The sequence below is a fragment of the Saccopteryx leptura genome, chromosome 5, assembly GCF_036850995.1.
Source record: "Saccopteryx leptura isolate mSacLep1 chromosome 5, mSacLep1_pri_phased_curated, whole genome shotgun sequence".
Lineage (NCBI taxonomy): Eukaryota > Metazoa > Chordata > Mammalia > Chiroptera > Emballonuridae > Saccopteryx > Saccopteryx leptura.
Window position 1 is genome coordinate 50,521,614 of NC_089507.1, and position 22,808 is coordinate 50,544,421.

At 36.2% G+C, this 22,808-nt stretch overlaps 1 protein-coding gene across 3 annotated transcripts in view; it reads right to left on the bottom strand.

Moving 5' to 3' along the window:
• Positions 1-22,808, bottom strand: part of TMPRSS11A (transmembrane serine protease 11A) — a 50,537-nt gene that overhangs the window by 22,858 nt on the left and 4,871 nt on the right. For all 3 annotated transcript variants that reach the window (XM_066384812.1, XM_066384813.1, XM_066384814.1), the window contains exons 2-4: positions 17,092-17,213; positions 14,817-14,935; positions 1,182-1,249 (exon numbers count right to left, since the gene is read on the bottom strand). In XM_066384812.1, the coding sequence (XP_066240909.1) occupies positions 1,182-1,249; positions 14,817-14,935; positions 17,092-17,213 (309 nt within the window). The remainder of the gene's footprint in view (positions 1-1,181; positions 1,250-14,816; positions 14,936-17,091; positions 17,214-22,808) is intronic.

The window sequence follows — 22,808 nt, forward strand, 5'->3', positions numbered from 1 at the left end:
CTGTTCCTGTATGTGCCCTGACTGGCAACCTCTGTGCTTTGGGATGGTGCTCTATTTAACTAAGCTTTCTGGCCAGGGCATTTCTGGACATTTTTATATACTGTGGTCCATTTAGTCTCTGGAATATGAAAATGTAAATAAGAAGAATTTTATGCCAAATTGGCAAACATATAACCAAGTAATTTTCTCTATTTAATCACAGGGGAGACATTGTTTACCTGGTGGAATTTTTCTGGACTCATACAAAAATTCACTGATAATGAGTACAAGTTCAAAGGATTTCATAAGATTTTGATAATGTTACTAGAATGTTATGGCAAATCAGAATTTGAAAACAGAATGTATGAAATGTAGAAAGTTTCAGCAAGCATATGTTTTTATGTCCTAAATATTATAGAATTTACCCAATTTATACATAAAATTCTTCTGTAAGTCACTGGTTATTCAGTAATGTGTAAGGAACTTGGAAGAAGTCTGTTAATAGGCATTAGTCTATTGGTGGAAGAGTGATTATTTCCTTTCAATAAATCTGTTTGAATACATTCATTTTCTTTAAGAAGATGAGTCATATAGGCCCATAGGTTTGCACCTGTTACGTATATATTCTGCTATGTGCTTTCCAAATAACACAAGTGAAACCTCTGAGCAGTTTCTGCCACTGATGAGTCTTTCCCCTCCACCACAACAAACAGAAAATCTACTAAAACAGAAACATCTTTTTGTTTAGGTATGCCTCCTGACATTGGGGCATTGTTACAGGTAAAACTTTTGATCCCATATTGTAGTCAACTTTGCCTTCTTAATATTTTTTGAAATGACGTATTTGTAAAAAAGAAAAAACAAAAACCCATCTGGTGCCTGCAGTGACATGCTGCTGGGTTTTCCCAAGACCACAGACTTGGCAGTTCCAGGCCTTGCGATCGGTTGATGGGGTTTGAATCCTGGTTTTGTTACTTGGGGAAACTGTCACTTGGGGAATTTTGAACATATCACTTAGCCTCCCTGAGTTTTAGTTTTCTCTTTTAAAAAATGGTGGTGGTCAATGCTAACTGTGAGATTGTTGTAGAGATAATGTTCATGAGAAACCCTAGCCAAGACCTAGCTCATAATATATAAGGGTCCCTTTCCCTCTGCCCTTTGTCCCTTTAGGCTGTGACCTGTCTTTACCCAAACATACATACGTTAGTCTGACTACTTGGTTCTTGATGTAATGCTTGTTCAAGGCCGAATCTATAAATATCTCATCCACCTGTTGTTAAAATAAGAGAGAAACTGTGTTAACAAGGTGTTTTATAATAAGAATATACCCCTAATTAAATGTAGAAAAATATTATAACATAAATAATATTATTTAAACCAGTGGTTCTCTACCCTCACAGTGCAACAGAATCATTTACAGAATTTAAAAAATATATATAAGTGTTGGGGATTTTAGTTATAATTGGTCTGGAAGGGACTTGGGCATTCATTCATATTGTAAGAATTTTGCCAGGTGATTCTTGGGTAGAAGTTACCTAAACCTCAGTAAAGCAGATAAATATACAGACATGGGACATAGAGGGAGGCTCTGAGAGGTGGTAGAGGGAACTGGGGCTCCCTCCATTCTCTGTCTGAAGCCCATCTTGAGGCTCACAAACTGAGCCAAATTGTGCCTTAGTTTCTTAACCTATAAAACAAAGGGTTTTAAGGACTGAGCACATATAAAATGCTGGACACATTATGGTAGTCAACTGCTGGTGCTTCCTGGGCATTTCAGGTCTCAGATTCCTTTGCAGGCCTTCATCTGTATGTACAGGAAAGAGGGATGAGGGATTTAGGAGAGAGACAACAATTTCTAAATTATTGTAGATTGAGGGCTTTAGAGTAGATCAAGGAGGAAGAAAGAGTATGTTGTGTTGTTGCAGGTTAGATCAAAGTTGAGTTACTCAGTTTATGTCACCAAGAATGGAGAAGAAAAGCTACTGCTTTGGTCCATATGCACAGTTTTAACTGACTGTCATAGCATCATTAGGCTTTGGCAGTATCCCCCATGACCACATGGTGGCAACAGTGTCATCAGAATGCAGGCACTGCATTTCACATTAGATAGTAGATGAGCCACAGTTGCAAATAAATATGTCCTGCATCCCTAAGGAAGGGCAAGAAGACCAACTCTCTTTTTGAAATAAATAAATAAGTAAATAAATAAATAAATAAATAAATAAATAAATAATAGGAAACTCTTTTAAGTATCAAAGAACAAGTTATGACTTCCTTAGCATTATCAGGTATTCATAAATGCTTGAGTACCAAAATCTTAGTGATGCCCTTTAATCTCTACAATAACTCTATGAACTGAAAATTATTTTGGTTCTTATTTTATCTAAATAGAAAACTGAGACTCAGATACATTACATAAATTTCTCTGGCATCATGTGGATAATAAATTGGGACTTTGACCTAGGTCTTCTGTCAGTAGGTCCATCTCTTGTCAAAGACACAGCCTCCCTGTCAAATATGATATGTACATTTTACTTCAATTTATTTTATAGAACAAATAATAATAAACTATAAAGTAACTAGTTGGTTGACTTTAAAAAATAAAGTATAAAAGTTGTAAAGATATGCATTTGGTAATAGCTGTACATGAAAGATCAAAAGCAGTACTTAGAAAACAGGAAAATTGCTAGAATCCAGAATACACTTTTATTTGCATTTACATAAGAAAAACGTAAAGGGACTGTGGAGGTGTGGGGTTTATATTCTAGAAATGAAACTGTTTTTGAAAGATATGTTTTCGCAAGAGTGACAGTGTTATAATCATTTCTCTTCTTGTCACCCATAACCAGTCCTATTTCTCAGTTTTCTGGGGAATTCCAAAAGAAAAGCAAAGGCAAACCAAAAACACCAGGGACAAAAGTGACAAATATTAAAAAGAAGAAAAGTTAATAAGAACTTATTATTTTAAACAATTTGGTTTGCAATTATCCTCTGAAATTTCAGCCACATTTGACCCCTTAATCCTTTGTAATTTGTTGGTGAAAGTACTGGAGTAAGTTTTTGATTCCAGATGACATCATTCAAATGGAATCATGCCTGCTGAGAAGAATATCTAAACCCAGCATCAGTTTCACCTTTGAATGGTTCTATTGTCTGGGAAGACAAGAGCTGAAATAATTACATAAAAAGAATCTAGAAAGAAGTAACTTCAGTAATCATAGAAATAAAGAAGTTTCTTTTTTATAACTCAAATTCCAGAACCCTGCCTCTGTGGTTAGGTTTGCGGTCAGGGCCAGGAGCTTTATGTGATCAGGTAGCCTGAGGAAAACACTCTGAGAAATGCTAGGGTGCAGACCACCTAACAGGTTCTTACACTAAAAAAATTTATAACGGAGAAAATCAGAGAAAACATGAATGTAAATTTTCTTGCTGACTGGCATTATGTGTGAACTAGCTTCCTAGAGACCCTGAAATCATGTTTCCCTGGCAGATTAAGACCTACCTTATCTGCGAACACTTTTTGACATTCTAAATTACCAGAAATTTTTTAAAGCTGTTTGCCAGCTTGTTATAAATGTATTATTTATACCACCTACTAGAGTAAGTGATTTGTACATCTATCCTACTTCCTGTCTGGGGCATTAGTAGAGTTTTGTAGTTGGAGATAGTTAGGAAACATTGAGCAAAGACTCCCTTTTAGGGTAGTACCTCTTTAAGTTTGATGATTTCAAAGTTCTGGTAATTGCACTGAGATGAATTTCTAAGAGGGCAATTGGAGGTTAGTTGGGTGTTTAATGAAAGAGTTAGGGAGAGGCTATCAACTCAAACAAACAGACCTCACCCAACCATTCAAAAATCATTCCTAAATAAACTCTGTTTACACATGTAGCCTACCCTTCTCTGTTAGTTGCTCCCCATTGAATCCTCTCACAGCAGTCTTTGTATTTACATAGGGGGAGTTTCAGAGCTAAGAATGCAAGCTTCAAATAGTTAAGCCATTGAAGATTGGCCAAAGCAATTTTTTTTATTGGCACACCAGATAAACGCCTGGGAACTAAAAAAATCAAATATGCTATAAAGAAAACTTCAGATCCTGTTGCTTTCTTCTAATTATAATAAGAGTACCATACAAAAGATGTATATAAGATGCTTTTAAAAAATACACCCTTAGCCCTAAAAAAGGCTTAATGGATGTTGCCTAGCTGGACTTAAAGGTAGAAATAAAGAATACAAAACAATTGCCTAACTAGGTGGTGGTGCAGTGGATAGAGCGTCAGCCTGGGACACAGAGGACCCCGAGGTTGCCAGCTTGAGCACACGCTCACCAGCTTGAGCTCAGGATGGGTGACTTGAGTGTGGCATTATAGATATGATCCCATGGTCACTGGCTTGAGCAAAGGGTCACTGACTCTGATGGAGCCCCCCCAGGTCAAGGCACATCTGAAAAAGCAATCAATGAATAACTAAGGTGCCACAATGAAGAAATGATGGTTCTCATTTCTCTCTCTTCCTGTATGTCTGGCACAATTGTATTTGAGTCTTCAGTCATAAAGGCAGATATTCAAGGGCTCCACCATCTGCCTCTGAGCCCAACCCACCTTCAGCATCACCACTACCTCCGCTACCTTTGAGTCTTAGCTATGCCCTTGCCTTTCATAAGCTATTACCCAATTCCTTCTTATGAGTGGGAAGATATTTAAACATAGCACTCAAAACAAGAGAAAAATTATTCTTTAGGAGATTTGTGTCCTCTCCAAGTGTGTTGTCCTCAAAATTTCTAAATTTGATTATTCGAAAAGAGAGAGAAAGAGAATAATTTCTCTAGACTCTCATAGTGCCTGAATCATGAATAATAATCTAAATAAGTTATTCAGTAGAGTGAAGATTATGCAATATTTACAGCTTTATCTCTCTTTATCAGCTTTTACAGATAGCTAATATTGCCTCTTTCTTAAAAAAAAATTTCCTGAGAAAGCACCCATCCATATCTTTCCTACAAACATAGATTGTTTATGCTAGACATCATATGCAAATAAATCATTAACCTTCTTCCTCTCTATATTAGTTGACTTAACTGTTGTCTTTCTTCTCAAAAACTGACACAGACAAGAAATTGTAAACATAAAACAGTAACAGGAGATAAAGAATAATAATAAAGGGGTCAATTCATTAAGAAAATGTAACCATCATAAATATATATGCATCCTATATCAGAACTCCTAAATGAAGTATATACTAGTAGACCTGATGAGATAAATAGACAACAACAACAACAAAAATAGTAAGGGATTTCCGTACCTCACTTTCAACAATGGCTAGATCATCCAAGCAGAAAATCAACAAAGAAACACTGGACTTGACCATACTTCAGACCACTGGACCTAACAGAACATTCTGTCCAATAGCAGAAAAATACATAGTCTACCTCAAGTGCACACAGAAATTCTCCAGAATAGATAATATGGTAGGTTATACAACAAATCTTAGAAAATATTTAAGAAGATTGAAATGATACCAAGTATCTTTTCTATCATGGTATAAAATTAGAAATTAATAACTGAAGAAAAGCTGGAAAATTTACAAATATGTGGAAATGAAGCAACATACTTCTGAATAACCAATGTTTTAAAGAAAAATAAAAAAATAACTTGAAACAAAATAAAAGCACAATATACCAAACCTTATGGAATACTACAAAAGCAGTTCCAAGAGAGAAGTTTATTGCAAAAAATGCCTACATTAGGAGGAAAAAACATTCTTATATAAACAATCTAACTTTACACTTTAAAGAACAAGAAAAAGAACTAAGCCTGAAATGAGCAGAAGCAAGAAGATAATATGGATGAGAGCAGAAATAAATACAATAATAAGAAAAAATAAAGGGAACCAAGATCTGGGTTTTTGAGAAGTTAAACAAAATAGACAAACTTTTAGCTAGACTAAGAAAAAAGAGAGAAGACTTAAGTAAATAAAATCAAAGATGAAAGAGGAGACATCGTAATTGATATTACAGAAATATAAAGAATCACAGATGATGTACTATAGAATTGTACACCTGAAACCTATTTAATTTTATTAACCAATGTTACCCCAATACATTCAATTTAAAAAAATAGTAAGGAGATTGAATCAGTAATCAAGAACTTTGTAACACAGTAAAGCCCAGAACCTGATGTTTTTACTTCTACCAAACATTTAGAGATGAATTAAGACTGACCTGTGGTGGTGCAGTGGATAAAACATTGGCCTGGAATGCTGAGGTCGCCAGTTCGAAACCCTGGGCTTGTCTGGTCAAGGCACATATGAGAGTTGATGCTACCTGCTTCTCCCACCCCTTCTCTCTCTCTCTCTCTCTCTCTCTCTCTCTCTATATATATATATATATATATATATATGTGTGTGTGTGTGTGTGTGTGTGTGTGTGTGTGTGTGTTTCTCCCTCTCTTCTCTGAAATGAATAGTCTTAAAAAAATAAAGATGTATTAATACCAGTCCTTCTCAAACACTTACAAAAAAATGAAAAGTAAAGAGCACTCCCAAAATTATTTTACAAGACAAGAATTTCCCTGATACCAAGACCAGATAAAGATATTACAAGAAGAAAAACTACAGGCCAGTACCCTTGATAAACATAGATGCAAAAATTTCAACAAAATATTACTAAACCAAATTCAACAATACATTAAAAGAATCTTACATCATAATGAAGTGGAATTTATTCCCAGTATACAAAAATGGTTTAATATATACAAATTAATAAATGCAATATACACATTAATAGAATAAATGATAAAATCATGTGATTATTTTAAATAGATGCAGACAAAGCAGGTGACTTTGATAAAATGATAAAAATTACATATAAATGTAATTTATGTAAAAATGCTCAAAAATTACATATAAAAAGAATATACCTTAACATAATAAAGGCCATATATATAGCAAGCCCACAGTTTACATCATACCCAACAGTGAAAGGTTGAAAGCTTTTCTTCTAAGATCAGAAATAAGAAAATAGAGCACTGACTCTAAGTACACCTATTCAACATAGTACGATATAGAAAAAGATATAAAAGGCATCCAAATTAAAAAACAGTAAAATTGCCTTTATTTTCAGAAATTTGTTTGATCTTGCATATAGAAAATCCTATAGACTCCACCAAAACATTGCTAGAACTAATCAATGAATTCAGTAAAATTGCAAGACACAAAATTAATATAAAGAAAGCAGTTGCATTTTATACACTAGCAACAAAATATCTGAAAAAGAAATAAAACAATCCCATTTACCGTAGCATCAAAAATAATAAACTGCCTAGGAATAAATTTAAACAAGGAAGTCAAAGATCTCTACACTAAAAACTATAAGACTTTGATGAAGGAAACTGAAGAAGACAAAAACAGAATAAAAGCTATCTCATGTTCATGGATTGGCATATTATTATGGTGATAATCATTTTGCAGTATGTAAGTGTAGCAAATCAACATGTATTACACTTTAAACTTATATGATATTATATGTCAATTATATATCGATAAAGCTAGATAAAAACTCATATAAAGAAGTAAAGAAAGTAAGGATAAAGACATTTTTATATAATAAATGAACACAATGTGTGCTTAAGTAAAAGTAATCTAGTACTATATATGAAATTTATAATCTTTATGGATTTAAATATTAAATGAGAGAATTGGCAAAACACTGAGTTTCCTATCATACCTAAGTTCCTTCCTGATTAGAAGAATAATTTAGTGGAGAGAGCATATGTTTGAGTTAATATGACTTCAATTCTCCCCTCCATCATTTTCTAGTTGTGGACCTTAACTTCATAGGCTTAGTTCTTTCATTTGTAAAGTGTGGATAATAATGCCTCCTTTACAGTGCTATAGTGAAGATTTGATTTGAAATATACAAAAACTAGCTTTTTCTTTGAGGATTCAAATTAAAGACACTGAAGGTAGAGGTAGTGTTGCACATCTTCCTCTTTTCATCATACCTAATCTTTAATTACAAAATAAATATTAGTCTGAGCTCTCAAATAAAGACTCAGCCACTCTCTATATCCAATTTTTTAACTTCTAAACATAAAGTTTCTTGACAACATCTGTTTTTTTTTTCTTAAAGCTTCCAAAATCCAATCTGCAATCTCTAAGCATAGGGCTGTCGCCCTTCACCAAGCATTAAGCATCTTTTATTTTTCTTACCTAATGCAATTCATTTAGAGAGAGTTACTAACTATAGGCATCTCCTTGCATCACTTTCTGTTTTCATGTTGGGCTTTCATTTATTTGTTTATTTTTTGCTTCTAATATAGTCTCATGGGTAGTTTGAGGATTATTTCAGGTCCTATTCTTGGTGTTCGTGGGTACAAACAAGATAAAATTTAGAGCTGCTTAAAACTCTTGCCTTTGTTAATGCAGATGATAATCACTAGCCCATGTTAATAGCATAGTTGGATAAGACTAATGTACCAGGAATAAGTACTTTATTTCTGGTATCTATGAGATGGTAGATGGGAACAAAATCATGTAGGTATTTTTTATGGATGACAACTTTTTAAGAACACGCAATCTCCAGTCCTAACTATATCATTTACTAGTTGTATGATTTTGAGTAAATTAATTTTTCTGTATCTTGGTTATCTTTTCTGAAAAACTATGATAATAATTGTACCTACTTCATAAGGCTATTTTTGAAATAACATATAAAATGCTTAGTGTAGTGCTTAGCATTTAATACATGTCAGCTATTTTTATTGTCACAGTGCTACAAGTTTGTAACTTTCACATTTGTAATGACACTGTAATTTAAAAATATTTCTTGATATTTCCAAAATATATTATCCCTCTGTCAGTGACCCTATTCAAACTTATTATAATAATGAACAATCATGACCTACGTATTTTGTAGTATCATGAATTACTGGTATCTGGTTACTGAAGTCTTCTCTGAAGATTGATATGAAAGATGAGATATATCTCAGAGAACTGGGATGAGTTTTAGCAGTATCCAAACATGAATTCATTTTACTTTTATATCTCTGTTTGCATTCAAACCAGTAAATCCCAAATTAAGAAGAACAGGACCTACAACCTGTTTTTCTTGGCTGTCTAGTTAGCACCCATATAAAGTAGAGAGAAGAATCTGGTTTTATTCATTGGGATTAACAACAATAAATAGGAGTGGCTCAGGATGAGGCATGAACCCTTCCAGTAATTCTTAAGGTAACTCAGTGGGGAGTGGAGGGAAAGGGATACCTCTCTTAATTAAATAGGGCTAAAATAATACAAAGCCTTTCCTGACCATGGGATCCCTAATTGATCTTCCTTTTCTTTGAAGTTCTTCTGTACTTATCTCCTCAACATACGATTTAATCCTTAATTATATTTTGTCACGCTATTCAATTTCATGTGTGTTACTCTCATCTCTCCAAAGAGATTGGGAGCAGCTTGAAGGAACAGATCATGTTTCCTTTCCTGAAAAACTCAGATGCCAAGAAATGTAAAGAGCTGAATAATCATACTATATATTGGGGAAACAGATGTTTAGTTACATTGGGAAAACTGGCTCACCATATGGAGAGTAATAGCTGGGTCCTTACCTAACATAGGTGGACTCCACATGCATTAAAGACCTAATGTAGAAGGTCAAACTGTAAAGTTAATAGAAGAAAATGTAGTAGAATATTTTAATATAGACTTAGAAAAGAAGAATGACTTCTTTAAAAACACAACCATAAAGCAAAGAAAATTCATAAATATTATTATTTCAAAATTATGAATCTCTGTTTCATGAAGGAAAACATGGTCCAAATTAATAGCAGACAGAATGGTTAAGTATAATGTCTATAATCAACAAACTATTCATATCACAGCATAAAAATCTCCTGCAAAGCAATACTAATAAAACAAAACAAAACAAAACTTTAGTAGAAAAACAGGCAAAGGATAGGTATAGGCAATTTATAGAAACAAAAACCCCAAAAGACTAACAGGTATATATAACAGTGCACAAACTCATTAGTAGTTAGAAAAATGCAAATTAAATCATGAATAAAGTAAAACTTAATGACTAGCAGAAATTAGAACGCCAACTAAAACCAGGTGTTAGCAAAGATGTAGGGACCCAGGGATCCTTATGCGCTGCAGATGGGTGTGCACACTGATTTAGCCATTCCAAAGAGCAAGCCAGCACCAATCAGTCAAATTAAGTGTATGCACACTTAATGACCCTGTAATTCTGCTTCCAGAAGAGTTTGCATTAGTTCGTAAAGGGATAAGTAGAAGACTGTTTAATGCAGCATTTCTTGGGATAATGCGAGAGATAAAACATGGTAGATATAACTAACTATGTATCATCATGTAGCCATTACGAGCAATTAATTAGATATTCATTTAACGACTTAGCTACATCTTAACAACTCTGAGTTAAAAAGTATGAAACAAAAAGTGGTACAATGAACTGAATATTTGTTTATTCCCCACACTCACATGTTGAAATTCTAACCCCCAATGTAAAGATACTTATTAGGAAATGCGGCCTTTGGGAGGTAATTAGGCCATAAGCAGGATTGGTGCCCTTATGAAAGAGACTCTGAGAGCTGTTCAGCTCTCCGATTTCCACCACATGAGGACACACCAAGAAGTCTGGAGTCTGACACAAAAGAGGGCCCTCACCAGAACCTGACCGTGCTGATACCCCAATTTTAGACTTCCAGCTTCTAGAACTGTGAGAGACATATTTCAGTTGTTTATAAGCAACTCAATTTATTGTACTTTGGAAGAGCAGACAGAATTAACTAAGACAAGTGATTTATAACACAAAGAAACATTAAAAGCATATGCACAGATAACAATGAAATGTATTTTTGCAAAAATGAATTCAAACAAAGACTACACAGGAAATACAGAATGATTGCCTTCAGGGTGAGATGAGTGGGAGTGTGCTACAAGAATAAAGGATAACATAATGATGAGAAGCGCCTTGCATGTCCTCATGATGATAATGTGTCATTACCTTTGTGCCTTTGCCTCTGTGGTTCCTTCATTCCTAGAAATGAATGCGGTACTGAAACTAAAAAGTCTACTTTCAAGCACAGTTTCTGTTACAGATGTACCTGAGCATTTCTTTCACTTCCTTTTAAAGTATCTATTGCATTCTTGTCCATTCACTTCAGTAAAACAACAGCAACAATGTTGGGCAGAAAACATAAAGGAAACAGATTTTTTTTTGTATTTTTCCTAAATTAGAAGTGGGGAGGCAGTCAGACAGACTCCCTCATGCTCCCACGGGGATCCACCCAGCACGCCCATCAGAGGTGATGCTCTGCCCATCTGGGGCTTTGCTCCACTGTGGCCGGAGGCCATGGAGCAGTCCTCAGCACCCAGACCAACTTTGCTCCATTGGAGCCTTGGCTGCAGAAGGGGAAGAGAGAGATAGAGAGAAAGTAGAGAGGGGAAAGTGGAGAATCAGATGGGCGCTTCTCCTGTGTGCCCTGGCTGAGAATCAAACCTGGGACTTCCACATGCCAGGTCGATGCTCTGCTGTTGAACCGACCAGCCAGGGCCAAGAAAACAGATTTTTAACTGTTCCAATAAATTGTAACATTTCCCATCATTCAAAAAATTTGTGTATCTTTTTTTTTTCATCTTTTTTTTTTTTTTTTCCTGAAGCTGGAAACGGGGAGAGTCAGTCAGACAGACTCCCGCATGCGCCCGACCGGGATCCACCCGGCACGCCCACCAGGGGCAACGCTCTGCCCACCAGGGGGCGATGCTCTGCCCCTCCGGGGCGTCGCCCTGCCGCGACCAGAGCCACTCCAGCGCCTGGGGCAGAGGCCAAGGAGCCATCCCCAGCGCCCGGGCCATCCCCACTCCAATGGAGCCTCGGCTGCGGGAGGGGAAGAGAGAGACAGAGAGGAAGGAGGGGGTGGGGGTGGAGAAGCAAATGGGCGCTTCTCCTATGTGCCCTGGCCGGGAATCGAACCCGGGTCCCCCACACGCCAGGCCGACGCTCTACCGCTGAGCCAACCAGCCAGGGCCTGTGTATCTTTTTAACTAAGGCATACTAATTTTTTTCATTGAGGATGTTATGTGGAGTCACTCAGGATTAAAGGAATAAAGAAAGTACTGGGGAATGTCTTAAGTTTTTGCCTGGCTTTCCTTAAGAACTGACTACAAATTCTATTTTCTAAAGTGCTATGAATATAAAATAATGTAAAGACATGTATGAATCCATAAATGTTAATTATTGATTTGGGAGATGAAACTGCAATATAGAAAAAGTATGCATAATTTAATGATAATTGAAATTATAAATTATAAACTTTATCTCTCTCTATATTTATTTTGTATTGTAATTGAGTATGCCTAAGACAAAGATTAAATAGTGTTATAGAAAATGAAAATTGATTTGAGAAAGCAAGGATATTTTTTGAAGGAAAATAATGGTTCTTAGACTAAAACAAATCAATACACCTGTCATTTTTACCCCTTTAATATAACTGTGCCAAAGCATTCCTGAGAAAATAGAATAAAGCCAGATGTATCACACTACCTGACTTCAAATTATACTACAGAGCTATGATAAAAAAAAACAGCATGATATCGGCAGAAAAACAGACATACAGACTAATGGTACAGAATCAAGAGCCCAGAAATAAAACCACATATATATGGACAGATAATTTTCAACAAAAGACCACAAACACACAATGGAGTAAAGAAAGCCTCTTCAACAAAAGGTGCTGGGAAAATTGGAAAGTTACATGCAAAAGAATTAAAACTGACTACAGTTTGTCCTCATGCACAAATATTAATTTAAAATGGATCAAAGACCTAAATATAAGATCTGAAACAATAAATTACATAGAAGAAAACATAGGTACTATTGGCCATAGAGAACATTTTATGAATTTTACCCCAAAGGCAAGAGAAGTAAAGGCAACAATGAATGAATGGGACTATATTAAACTAAAAAGCTTCTGCACAGCAAAAGAAACTGACAACAACAACAACTACAAAAGTCAGCCGACCAAATAGGAGATGATGTTAAAAAAAAAACAAATAGCTCTTACAAAGGGTTAATATAAAAAATATATAAAGAACTCATAAAGCTCAGCAAAAAACAAGCAAACAGTCTAATTAAAAAATGGGGAAAGATGCCTGACCAGGCAGTGGCGCAGTGGATAGAGCTTCAGACTGGGATGCGAAGGACTCAGGTTTGAGACCCCGAGGTCACCAGCTTGAGCACAGGCTCAGCTGGTTTGAGCAAAGCTCACCAGCTTGGGCCCAAGGTAGCTGGCTTGAGCAAGGGGTTACACGGTCTGCTGAAGGCCCATGGTCAAGGCACATATGAGAAAGCAATCAATGAACAACTAAGGTGTCGCATCAAAAAACTGATGATTGATGCTTCTCATCTCTCTTCATTTCTATCTGTCTGTCCCTATCTATCCCTCTCTCTGCCTCTCTCTCTGTGTCTGTAAAGACAAACAAACAAACAAACAACAACAACAACAAAACAGAAAAAAAGAAGGGATAAGGACCTGAACAGATACTTCTCCCATAAAAACATACAAACAACAAATAGATATGGAAGAAAGTATGGTGGTTCCTCAAAAAATTAAGAATAGAATTACCATATGACCCAACAATGCCTCTACTGGGTATATACCCAAAACACTTGAAAACATTGGTACTTGGAGACATATGCACCCCCATCTTCATCGCAGTATTATTCATGGTGGCCAAGGCATGGAAGTAACCAAAGTTTCCCTTGATAGAGGATTGGATTAAGATGTGTACATATGTACAATGGAATACTACTCAGCCATAAGAAATGAGGACATATTGCCATTTACAACAACATGGATGGACCTTGAGAACAGTATACTAAGTGAAATAAGTAAACCAGAAAAATATAAGAACTATAAGAACATATAGGTGGGACATAAAACTGACACTCATGGACATAGATAAAAGTGAAGTGGGTAGGGAGGAAGGGAGTAAAGAGGGACAAATATATGGTGATGGAAAATTTGAGTTTGGGTGATGAGCTTACAACACAATCAATAGTTCAAATGCTATAGAAATGTTTACCTGAAACCGACATAATCTTATTGATTAATGTCACCCTATTAAATTTAATAACTAAATAAAAAAAGTAAAATAACCATGCTTCGAAGTTTCCTTACCAGGGTAGTTACTTGAGCTTAATGTTTAAGTGAGGGTTCACAGGTATCTCGAGCAGAATTATTATACAGCCAAGTTTGCTTTTTTCCTGTGGGAGCATCCCTTTATTTTAATTTTAACAAAATTGTTAACATTTCATTTGCATATTATACAGCAGGTCTGGGTGATTACACTTTCTTTCTTTATAAGATAAAATGAACATTTATGATTGTGCTTCCTCATATATTTAAAAATATTTTAAATTTTCAAATGTGGTCTCTCAAAAGAGGCTTGTCATCTTACAAACAACCACATCTGATGTGGTTAAGCTTTTCCATTGGGTATCATTGTGGTGGAAAGCAGGAAGCAATGGGCTGGGATAACTTGGCCTCTGTTCTCTCACCTTAAATGAAGTAGTACAGTTAGAAAGAGCGGTTTATTAGAATCACCCATTTGTTAGACATGCTGATTACCTTGCTCCCCTATCCTTACCTCCCTATCCCATCAGACACTGCTTCAGTGGATCTGGAGTGGGACGTAAAGACCTGCAAGTTGATTCTGAGGCAGGTAGCCTGGAAATCATGTTTTGAACAGTATTGAAAGAAATGATGTACAAAACCCCTTCTGTCTGCATTATTCTATGTTAGAAAGAATTTGATCTGGCTTACCAAGTTTTCACTCATTTCTCTTAAGTCCTTAAGTTGGTATGTGCCATTTTGTCCAGAATTGCTATATTTTCGTAGATCTAAAATGTTAAAGGTCCCGTGAAAATACTCTGTTTTCTCACCTGTGGTGGAAAGGGAAAGCAAGATATTAAGTGGTTTTGGCGTAGAATTCAGGATCCAACCGTAATGAGGCTTACATGGTCTTGAATATATTGCTGAGATTCTAATTTAGTTTCACAAAATGTATAATAAAAATTGCAATTAATGTTTTATATTATTAGCAGCAACTTTTATTTATTGAGTGCCTTCTATATGCCAAGCCCTGTTCTGGGCACTTTACATATATTAATTCATCACTGCAGCTCTCTAAGCTTATAATCATCATCATTGCATCAATGAGAAAAGTGAGGCTCAGGGCCGTTAAGTAACTTGCTCTATTCTATGCAAGTGTTAAGTGATCTACCCAGGTTTTATACCCAGACAGTTTGGCTCTAGCACTGGAACATTTTTTTTGTGTGTGTGTGTGAGAGAGAGAGTGTGTGTGTGTGTGAGAAAGAGAGAGTCAGAGAGAGGGACAGATAGAAAGGGAGAGAGATGAGAAGCATCAATTCTTCATTGCAGCACCTTAGTTGTTCACTGATTGCTTTTTCATGTGTGCCTTGACTGGGGTGCTACAGCAGACTGAGTGATTCCCTTGCTCGAGCCAGCGACCTTAGGCTTAAGCTGGTGAGCCTTGCTCAAACCAGATGAGCCCGCACTCAAGCTGGCGACTTTGGGGTCTTGAACCTGGGTCCTCCATGTCCCAGTCCAATGCTCTAACCACTGCACCACTGCCTGGTCAGGCTCTAGGCTGGAACATTTAATTACCCTTTGCTGAGATGAAATGTCTACCATTCTATATTCTACTGGAAGTAGAGGTAAATTAACATCCTTTAAAATTTCTATTTTTAATGTGAGAGTCAGGCACAATAAGAAATACATGAAAAGTAAGGCGGGAAAACAGCTGTCTGAGGAAGGAAGTGAGAACAGTGTATAACGGGGATGGAATGGAGAGAAAACAAGCAATGGTAGAAATTCCTGAGGAATTTGGTCATTTTAGGAGTAAAGCCTAGGGGTGGAGGATGGAGTGAGCAAGAAAGCTACAAAAGAGTTAGAAACTGAGAACAGACCAACCACAAAACAACCTTTCTCTCTGGGGAGCCTGGCTCAGGGAGGATCCAATAAAGGGTTCCCATGGGCCTGGGAGAAAGCAGGGATCTCAGGATGGTCTGTCTCCTAAGTGGGACATCTATGGATAGGTAATGCTTTCCTGGTTCCCCTGATACTCATCTATACAATCCATACTGTTATCAACCCTTTCACTCATTGTTAAGATGCTTTTGTGCAATCAGAATAACTGACCTAATCTCTTGCCATTGTGTAAACTATAGTTGGGGTTATTATATGGAACCCAGAATTATGTTCTTAAGCCCGTTAAAGCTCTTAATAGTCTTCACTCCTTCGTCAAGCCTGAGGAAGGCGACAATGGATAAGACCATGCAAGTTAGCAGCCTGAACTAGTTGTTTTATCACATACATATGGGTCAGAGCTACATTGTAGAGATTTGTCATATGGAAATTGTTTGTACTCTGCAGAGAAAGATGCAATAAAAGAAGAGAGGATTCTAAAATTGATTACTTGTGTGATTATAAATATGCCAGGCAATAAAAAAAAATTCCTGAATATTATTTTGGAAAGAGTGAAAAAATTTTTTCTAAAAATAAGTAAAAAATGTGTTATATTTATAGTTTGCCAGTCACTTCAAAATTTATTATTTCATTGGACACGTGCTTTTATTTTACCCTTGAAATGTTGGTGGACAGCAAAACAATGAGTAAAAGAGCCAATTTTAGTAATTAATTTATCATAGTTTTCACTTGACTATATAATGAATAATTAGACATTTATTATGTTTACTAATAAATTTTAAACAGTAACTATCTTTGATTTGTGTAGCTTCTCAAAAGAATACTAGATTGTGAACTCCAAGGAGACAGGAAATTGGTCAGATTTGCCTAAGGCTGTATCCTAAGTACCCAGAAAAGAACTTGTATATAATAGGCATTCAGTAATTATTTGTTGATGAAATAATTGAACAGATAAAAATATTCAAAATGTAGGCATTTACAAGGTGAAAGTACAAATGATTTTTTAAATGAAATTATATTTACATACATGCAAATAAAGTTGTACGGAAAAATTAACTCAAACAGAGCAAAAGTCCGTAATTTTACATACCAGGGGCTAAGAAGTGAGCCAGAAGACCGATGGTCACTGCTACCACAATCAGTAATAACACAACGAGAAGGGCAATCATCCATGGTTTCAAACGTCGGCTTCGGGTGCCAAATCCTATTGCTCTGCATAAAGGGAAACTCACCAGTTACTCTCACAATGTAGTGGTTACAGGCTTTCTGGTTTTCCTTGAATAAGTACTAGTTGCTTTAGCCTACCTTTCCCAGCAGGATGACACTTGTCTTCAGTTTTGGTCAAGGTCATCTTGATGTGAGGGGAGGTGTAAAAAAAGATCGGAATTTGACATCTGCAATATTACTTCTGTTTTCTATTTCTAGAGGCAACTGATAGCTCTCTGTAGTGGCCAGTTCTGACCTCTTTTAACAGTGTGGTCCAAAGTAGCACATATACTTGAAAAAGGACCATTCCTTCTTTCTCCAACACTTTAAACAAAATCTCTTTTATCTGTCTTTCCTTTTAGAGCTTATAAAGTGATTTCAAATCTATTATCTCATTTACTTTTCTCTTTTTTTTTCTTTTGTGCTCAATTCCTATACTACTTACTCCTCCCAATCTCCACCCCTGACAGCTGTCAGCCTACTCTCTCTCTCTGAGTCTGTTTAAATTTTTCTTGTTCATTTTGTTTATTAGATTCCATATATGACTGAAATCATACGATACTTGAGTTTTTCAGAATGGCTTATCTCACTTAGCATAATGCTCTCCAGGTCTGTCTATGCTGTTGCAAAGGAAGATTTCCTTTTTTTTTAATTTTTTTTTTATGGCTGCATAATACAGGGGGTCCTCAGGTTACAATAGTCTCAAAAAATGACGTTTTGAGTTTATGACTATTACTCCCATAAAAACTTTAAAAAATTGAGATATGAGTGTTTCAGCTTACACTGTTAGCATCATACTTACGGACTACGTGGGTGAACTAGTTTGGTTTGGTTGCACGTGGTGAAAGAATATGCAGTATTCTTTTTCTGTGGCTTAGTTGTATCTTTGTGTTCTAGATTATGATTCTTACAACTGTGTTAGGACAGGTAAGTGACTTAGCCTAGGGTATGTTTCGACTTACACCAAATTTGGGTTACATCACTATTGTAGGAAAGGAACTGTGTTGTAACCCGAGGACCCCCTGTATTCCATAGTGTAAATGTACCACAGCTTTTTTATCCACTCATCTACTGATAGGTACTTGGGCTGCTTCCAAATGTTGGTTTTATAAATCACATTGCAGTGAGCACAGGGGTGCATATATTCTTTTGAATCTATATCTTGGGTTTCTTTGGATAAATTTCCAGAAGTGGAATTGCTAGGTCATAAGGCTCTTATCAACCTTTTATCTTTTATTTTTAATTGGCTGTGGAAGGCAGTGTGTCCTCTGATGGACAAGAGTTCAGGTGCTAGATGCTAGAACCAGAAGCTCCATGGGGAGTGGCAATACTTAGTCACTGAAATGACTTAAAACCTAAAAAATTCAAAAGTGAAAGAATAGAGACCACTTAGTATAGTTAAATGCATTTTCTAGATGAGGAAACTGAGGCTCAGAGATGAATAAGTGACTTCTCCAATATAATAGAACCAGCAGTAATTCCAAACTCCTGAATTCTCACTTCTAGGACATAAGTTTTCCCAGTGCCAGACTGCCTCTCCATTGATTGCATTTTTATTGTTAATATATTTATTATTTATATATTCATTTAGTCATTCACTTATTCATTCTTCATTTAGTAGACTTCCTAGAGAATCTTATCAGTATCTCTCCAAGTCATTTAAAAGCACCAGAGAAGGACCAAAGGACAAAAGTTAGAACTCATGGAGTTTTATGAACTTTGAGATCTATCTTCCTGCCATATAGTCATTCAATCTTCAAAGCCAGCAGTGCTGCGTCTCCCTCACATCAAATCTCTCTCATATTCTGAATTTCTCCGCAGGTAGAGCCTTGTCCTTTTTCAAGGTGTCACCTGACAATTTCCCCATCTTCGAGTCAACTGATTTAGACTTTATATCTGCAGAATTCCTTCACAGAGCACCTAAATTAGTGTTTGAATAACTGGGGAAAGGGGTAAATATACCAAAAGATGGGAATCTTGGGGTATATTTTAGAATTTTATGATGTTATAACTTTCATAAAACTGGACAGAAATCTACAGCCTTCAAAAAAAAAGCATGTGTAATTTAACTCTTTTCTAATTATTGTGGGGTGAGGGTGGAGAACAATTTCATTACAATGGAATTCTATATTAGGCACGCAATTAGAAGACTAAGTGATATTTTTTTGAGTAATAATTTGGGAGAATACAAAGTTAACTCTTGGAAATTAAAATGGGAAGAAACCTAGTATTAATCCCTCATCATGATCTAATTGACACTCTGCATTCCATGAAATTCCATTTTTCATATACATTACACCTTCATTAAGCTTGATTATTCAGTGTATTCATGGTGTGATTTTTCCAAAGATGTTGTCAATGCAAACAGGGTGATAATTTAAATAATTTTGTGATTTCACCTGACCAAGCAATGGTGCAGTGGATAGAGCGTCGGACTGGGATGTCGAGGACCCAAGTTTGAGACCCTGAGGTCGTCAGCTTGAGTGCGGGCTCATCTGGTTTGAGCAAAAGCTCACCAGCTTGGACCCAAGGTCACTGGCTCGAGCAAGGGGTTACTCGATCTGCTGAAGGCCCACGGTCAAGGCACATATGAGAAAGCAATCAATGAACAACTAAGGTGTAGCAATGTGCAACGAAAAACTAATGGTTGATGCTTCTCATCTCTCCGTTCCTGTCTGTCTGTCCCTGTCTATCCCTGTCTCTGACTCTGTAAAAAAATAAATAAATAATTTTGTGATTTCACTTTCTGCAATCTTGTAGACTGAAATATACACATCTTGGAAAATATATAGAGCAATATGAACTGTTAATGATCAGAGTTGGAATAGTCATTTCCTCAGCAACCAAGCTCTAAGCTGAAGAGGTCTATATATGTGAGTTCACAAATGAATCGAGTTAGCTAATACCCCCATACTCCACATGGCTGTTTCTAGAAAAACCTTACCTGAAGGCAGAAATTTAGCCCTATTCCACAGTCAACCACATGCATTTTATAATTTTATGTACAAGCTCCAAATCTTTTCTTTTTTTAGGATTATTTTTCTGCTTTCTTGTAGATACATATTATCATTATACAAATATAGATACATGTGATTGTTTTATAAATACCACTTTACAGATAAGTTATGTTTCTAGAACTCTTTATAAGGACAGTTTTTGATGTTTAAAATATACTATCTGGTTTAAAAAGAAATTATCGATTAGTTTCCCATGGCAACATAAATGTCTATTTAATTCTAAACATAATTAAACAAAGGTGCTAAATGCACTAAATTCCTGGGAGCTGTTTGGTGCAGAAAACTGCTTCTCTTTTTCTAGCTTGGTGCCCATCCTTGGAGGAAAGTTCTGATGAAATCAAAGTGCCAAACTTTCACCAATGAAAATCATCATTCCCTCTGAGCCACTGAAATCAGTCATTTGTTATAGAAAAGCATCCTTTTGTAGGGACCTAATATGTGAATATCTGCCTGGGTACTCTGTGACTATTTTAGAATGACTATTTAATACTAAAAGTGATAAGAACAAGAGCTACTATTTAGTTAATGCTGACTTTGTATGAGTTGTTTTTATTTGTTTGTGTTTTGTTGTTGTTGTTGTTGTTGAGTGAGAGGCAGTGAGGCAGGGAGGCAGAGTGACAGACTTCCACATGCACCTGACCAGGATCCACCCATCCAGCTGCCTATGAGGCAATCAATACTCTGCCCATCTGGGGCTGCTGCTCCCTTGCTTGGCAACTGAGCTGTTTCAGTACCTGATGTGGAGGCCATGGAGCCATGCTCAGTGCCTGGGGCCAACTTGCTTGAACCATGGCTGTGGGAGGGAAAGAGAGAGAGAGACAGAGGAGAGAGAGAGAGAGAGAGAGGGAGAGAAAGAGAGAGAGAGAGAGCAGAAGACAAGGGCAAGGGGTGAAGAAGCAGATGGTCGCTTCTCCTGTGTGCCCTGACAGGGAATCAAACCAGAGACTTCCACATGCCGGGCCAAGTCTGATGCTATACCTCTAAGCCAACCAGCCAGGGCCATGAGTTGTTGATATATTGTAACATTTCATCCTCTAAACACTCTTGTCAGTAGAATTATTTATCTTCATTTTACAAGCAAATAACTTGTTCAATTCATACAGCCAGTATGCAGAGTTAAAGTCTAATTTTGGCTGCTAGCACTCAAAAGCCCATTTTTCCTGTAATATCAAAACTCCTTCTGAAAGTGATTTTTTATTTCTTTTTCAGAACAGGCTTCCTATGAACCCAAATAAATTATGTGTGGAATTTCAAGCAGCATAAAAAGCAAGTGAATGAATACCCGGAAGAGGGGTTGCATATGGTAACTCTATTCTTAACCTTTTGAGGAAACTCTATACTGTTTTCCATGGTGGCTATACTAGTTTACATTCCCACCAGCCACGAATAAGGGTTCCTTTTCTTCAGAACCTTTTCAATACTTGTTATTACTTGTCTTGTTGATAATAGCCATTATTATAGGCATGACATAGTATCTCATTGTAGTTTTGATTTGTATTTCCCTCATAGCTAGTAAAGTTGAGCAACTATCCAGAAAGTTTGTGAACATCCTGTTTGCAAAGATATATGCATCCTTATGTTCATTGCAGCCTTATTCACGGTGGCTGAGACATGAAAACAACTTAAGTGTCCTTCAGTAGGTAATTGGATAAAGAAGATGTGTTTCATATATACTCTGGAATACTACTCAGCCATAGGAAAGATGAAATACTGTCATTTGTGACAATATAACTAAATTTTGAGTTTATCGTGCTAAGCAAAATAAGTCTGAAAAAGTCAAGAACCATATGATTTCACTTATATGTTGAATATATAATTAAAAGCAACAAATGAACAAATAAAGCAAACAAACAAATAAAAAAACCTCAGAGACACAACAGTATAGTGATTACCGGATGGAAAGGTGTGTAGGGAGGGAGAAAAGGATGAAAGAGGACAAATTTATGGTTACAGAAAAGGACTTAATTTTGGGTGGTAAACATACAATACAATGTACAGATGACATATTATAGAATTGTACATGTTAAACCCATATAATTTTGTTAACCAATGTACCCCTGATAAATTTAAGAAAATATATATTTTTTAAAGCAAGTGAAGAGTTATAAAGTGAAGGTAGAGGTTATTTTACTAATCAGAGAGACCACCCATTTTCATTGTGGTTAAGTCTTGAATTGTTTTTGCTTACATATCTTTCTACTGGCTTTAAATTCTCCTGAATTTTCAAGAAGTTAGAATTCCTTTCTCTCCTTTCCTAAGTCCTTTCATATATCCTGGCACTAGGGATGTCTTTTGTTCTGATGAGGTAACTCTTGGGCGATTCTGAATAGACTCAGAATGAGTGCTAGTCACCAAGAAGTTCATGGCTTGATTAGAAACTTGAAAATTTCAGCTCCATTCTCCTTATCTTTTGGGAAGGGAAAAGGAGCTGAAGATTGCAGGGTAATTAATGATGCCTATGTGATGAAGCCTCTATAAAAATCCCAATAGTATAGGGTTCAGGGAGCTTTCTTGGTTGGTAAACACATTCATATATTGGGATGGTGGTGTAATCAAACTCCACAAGAACAGAATCTCTACATTC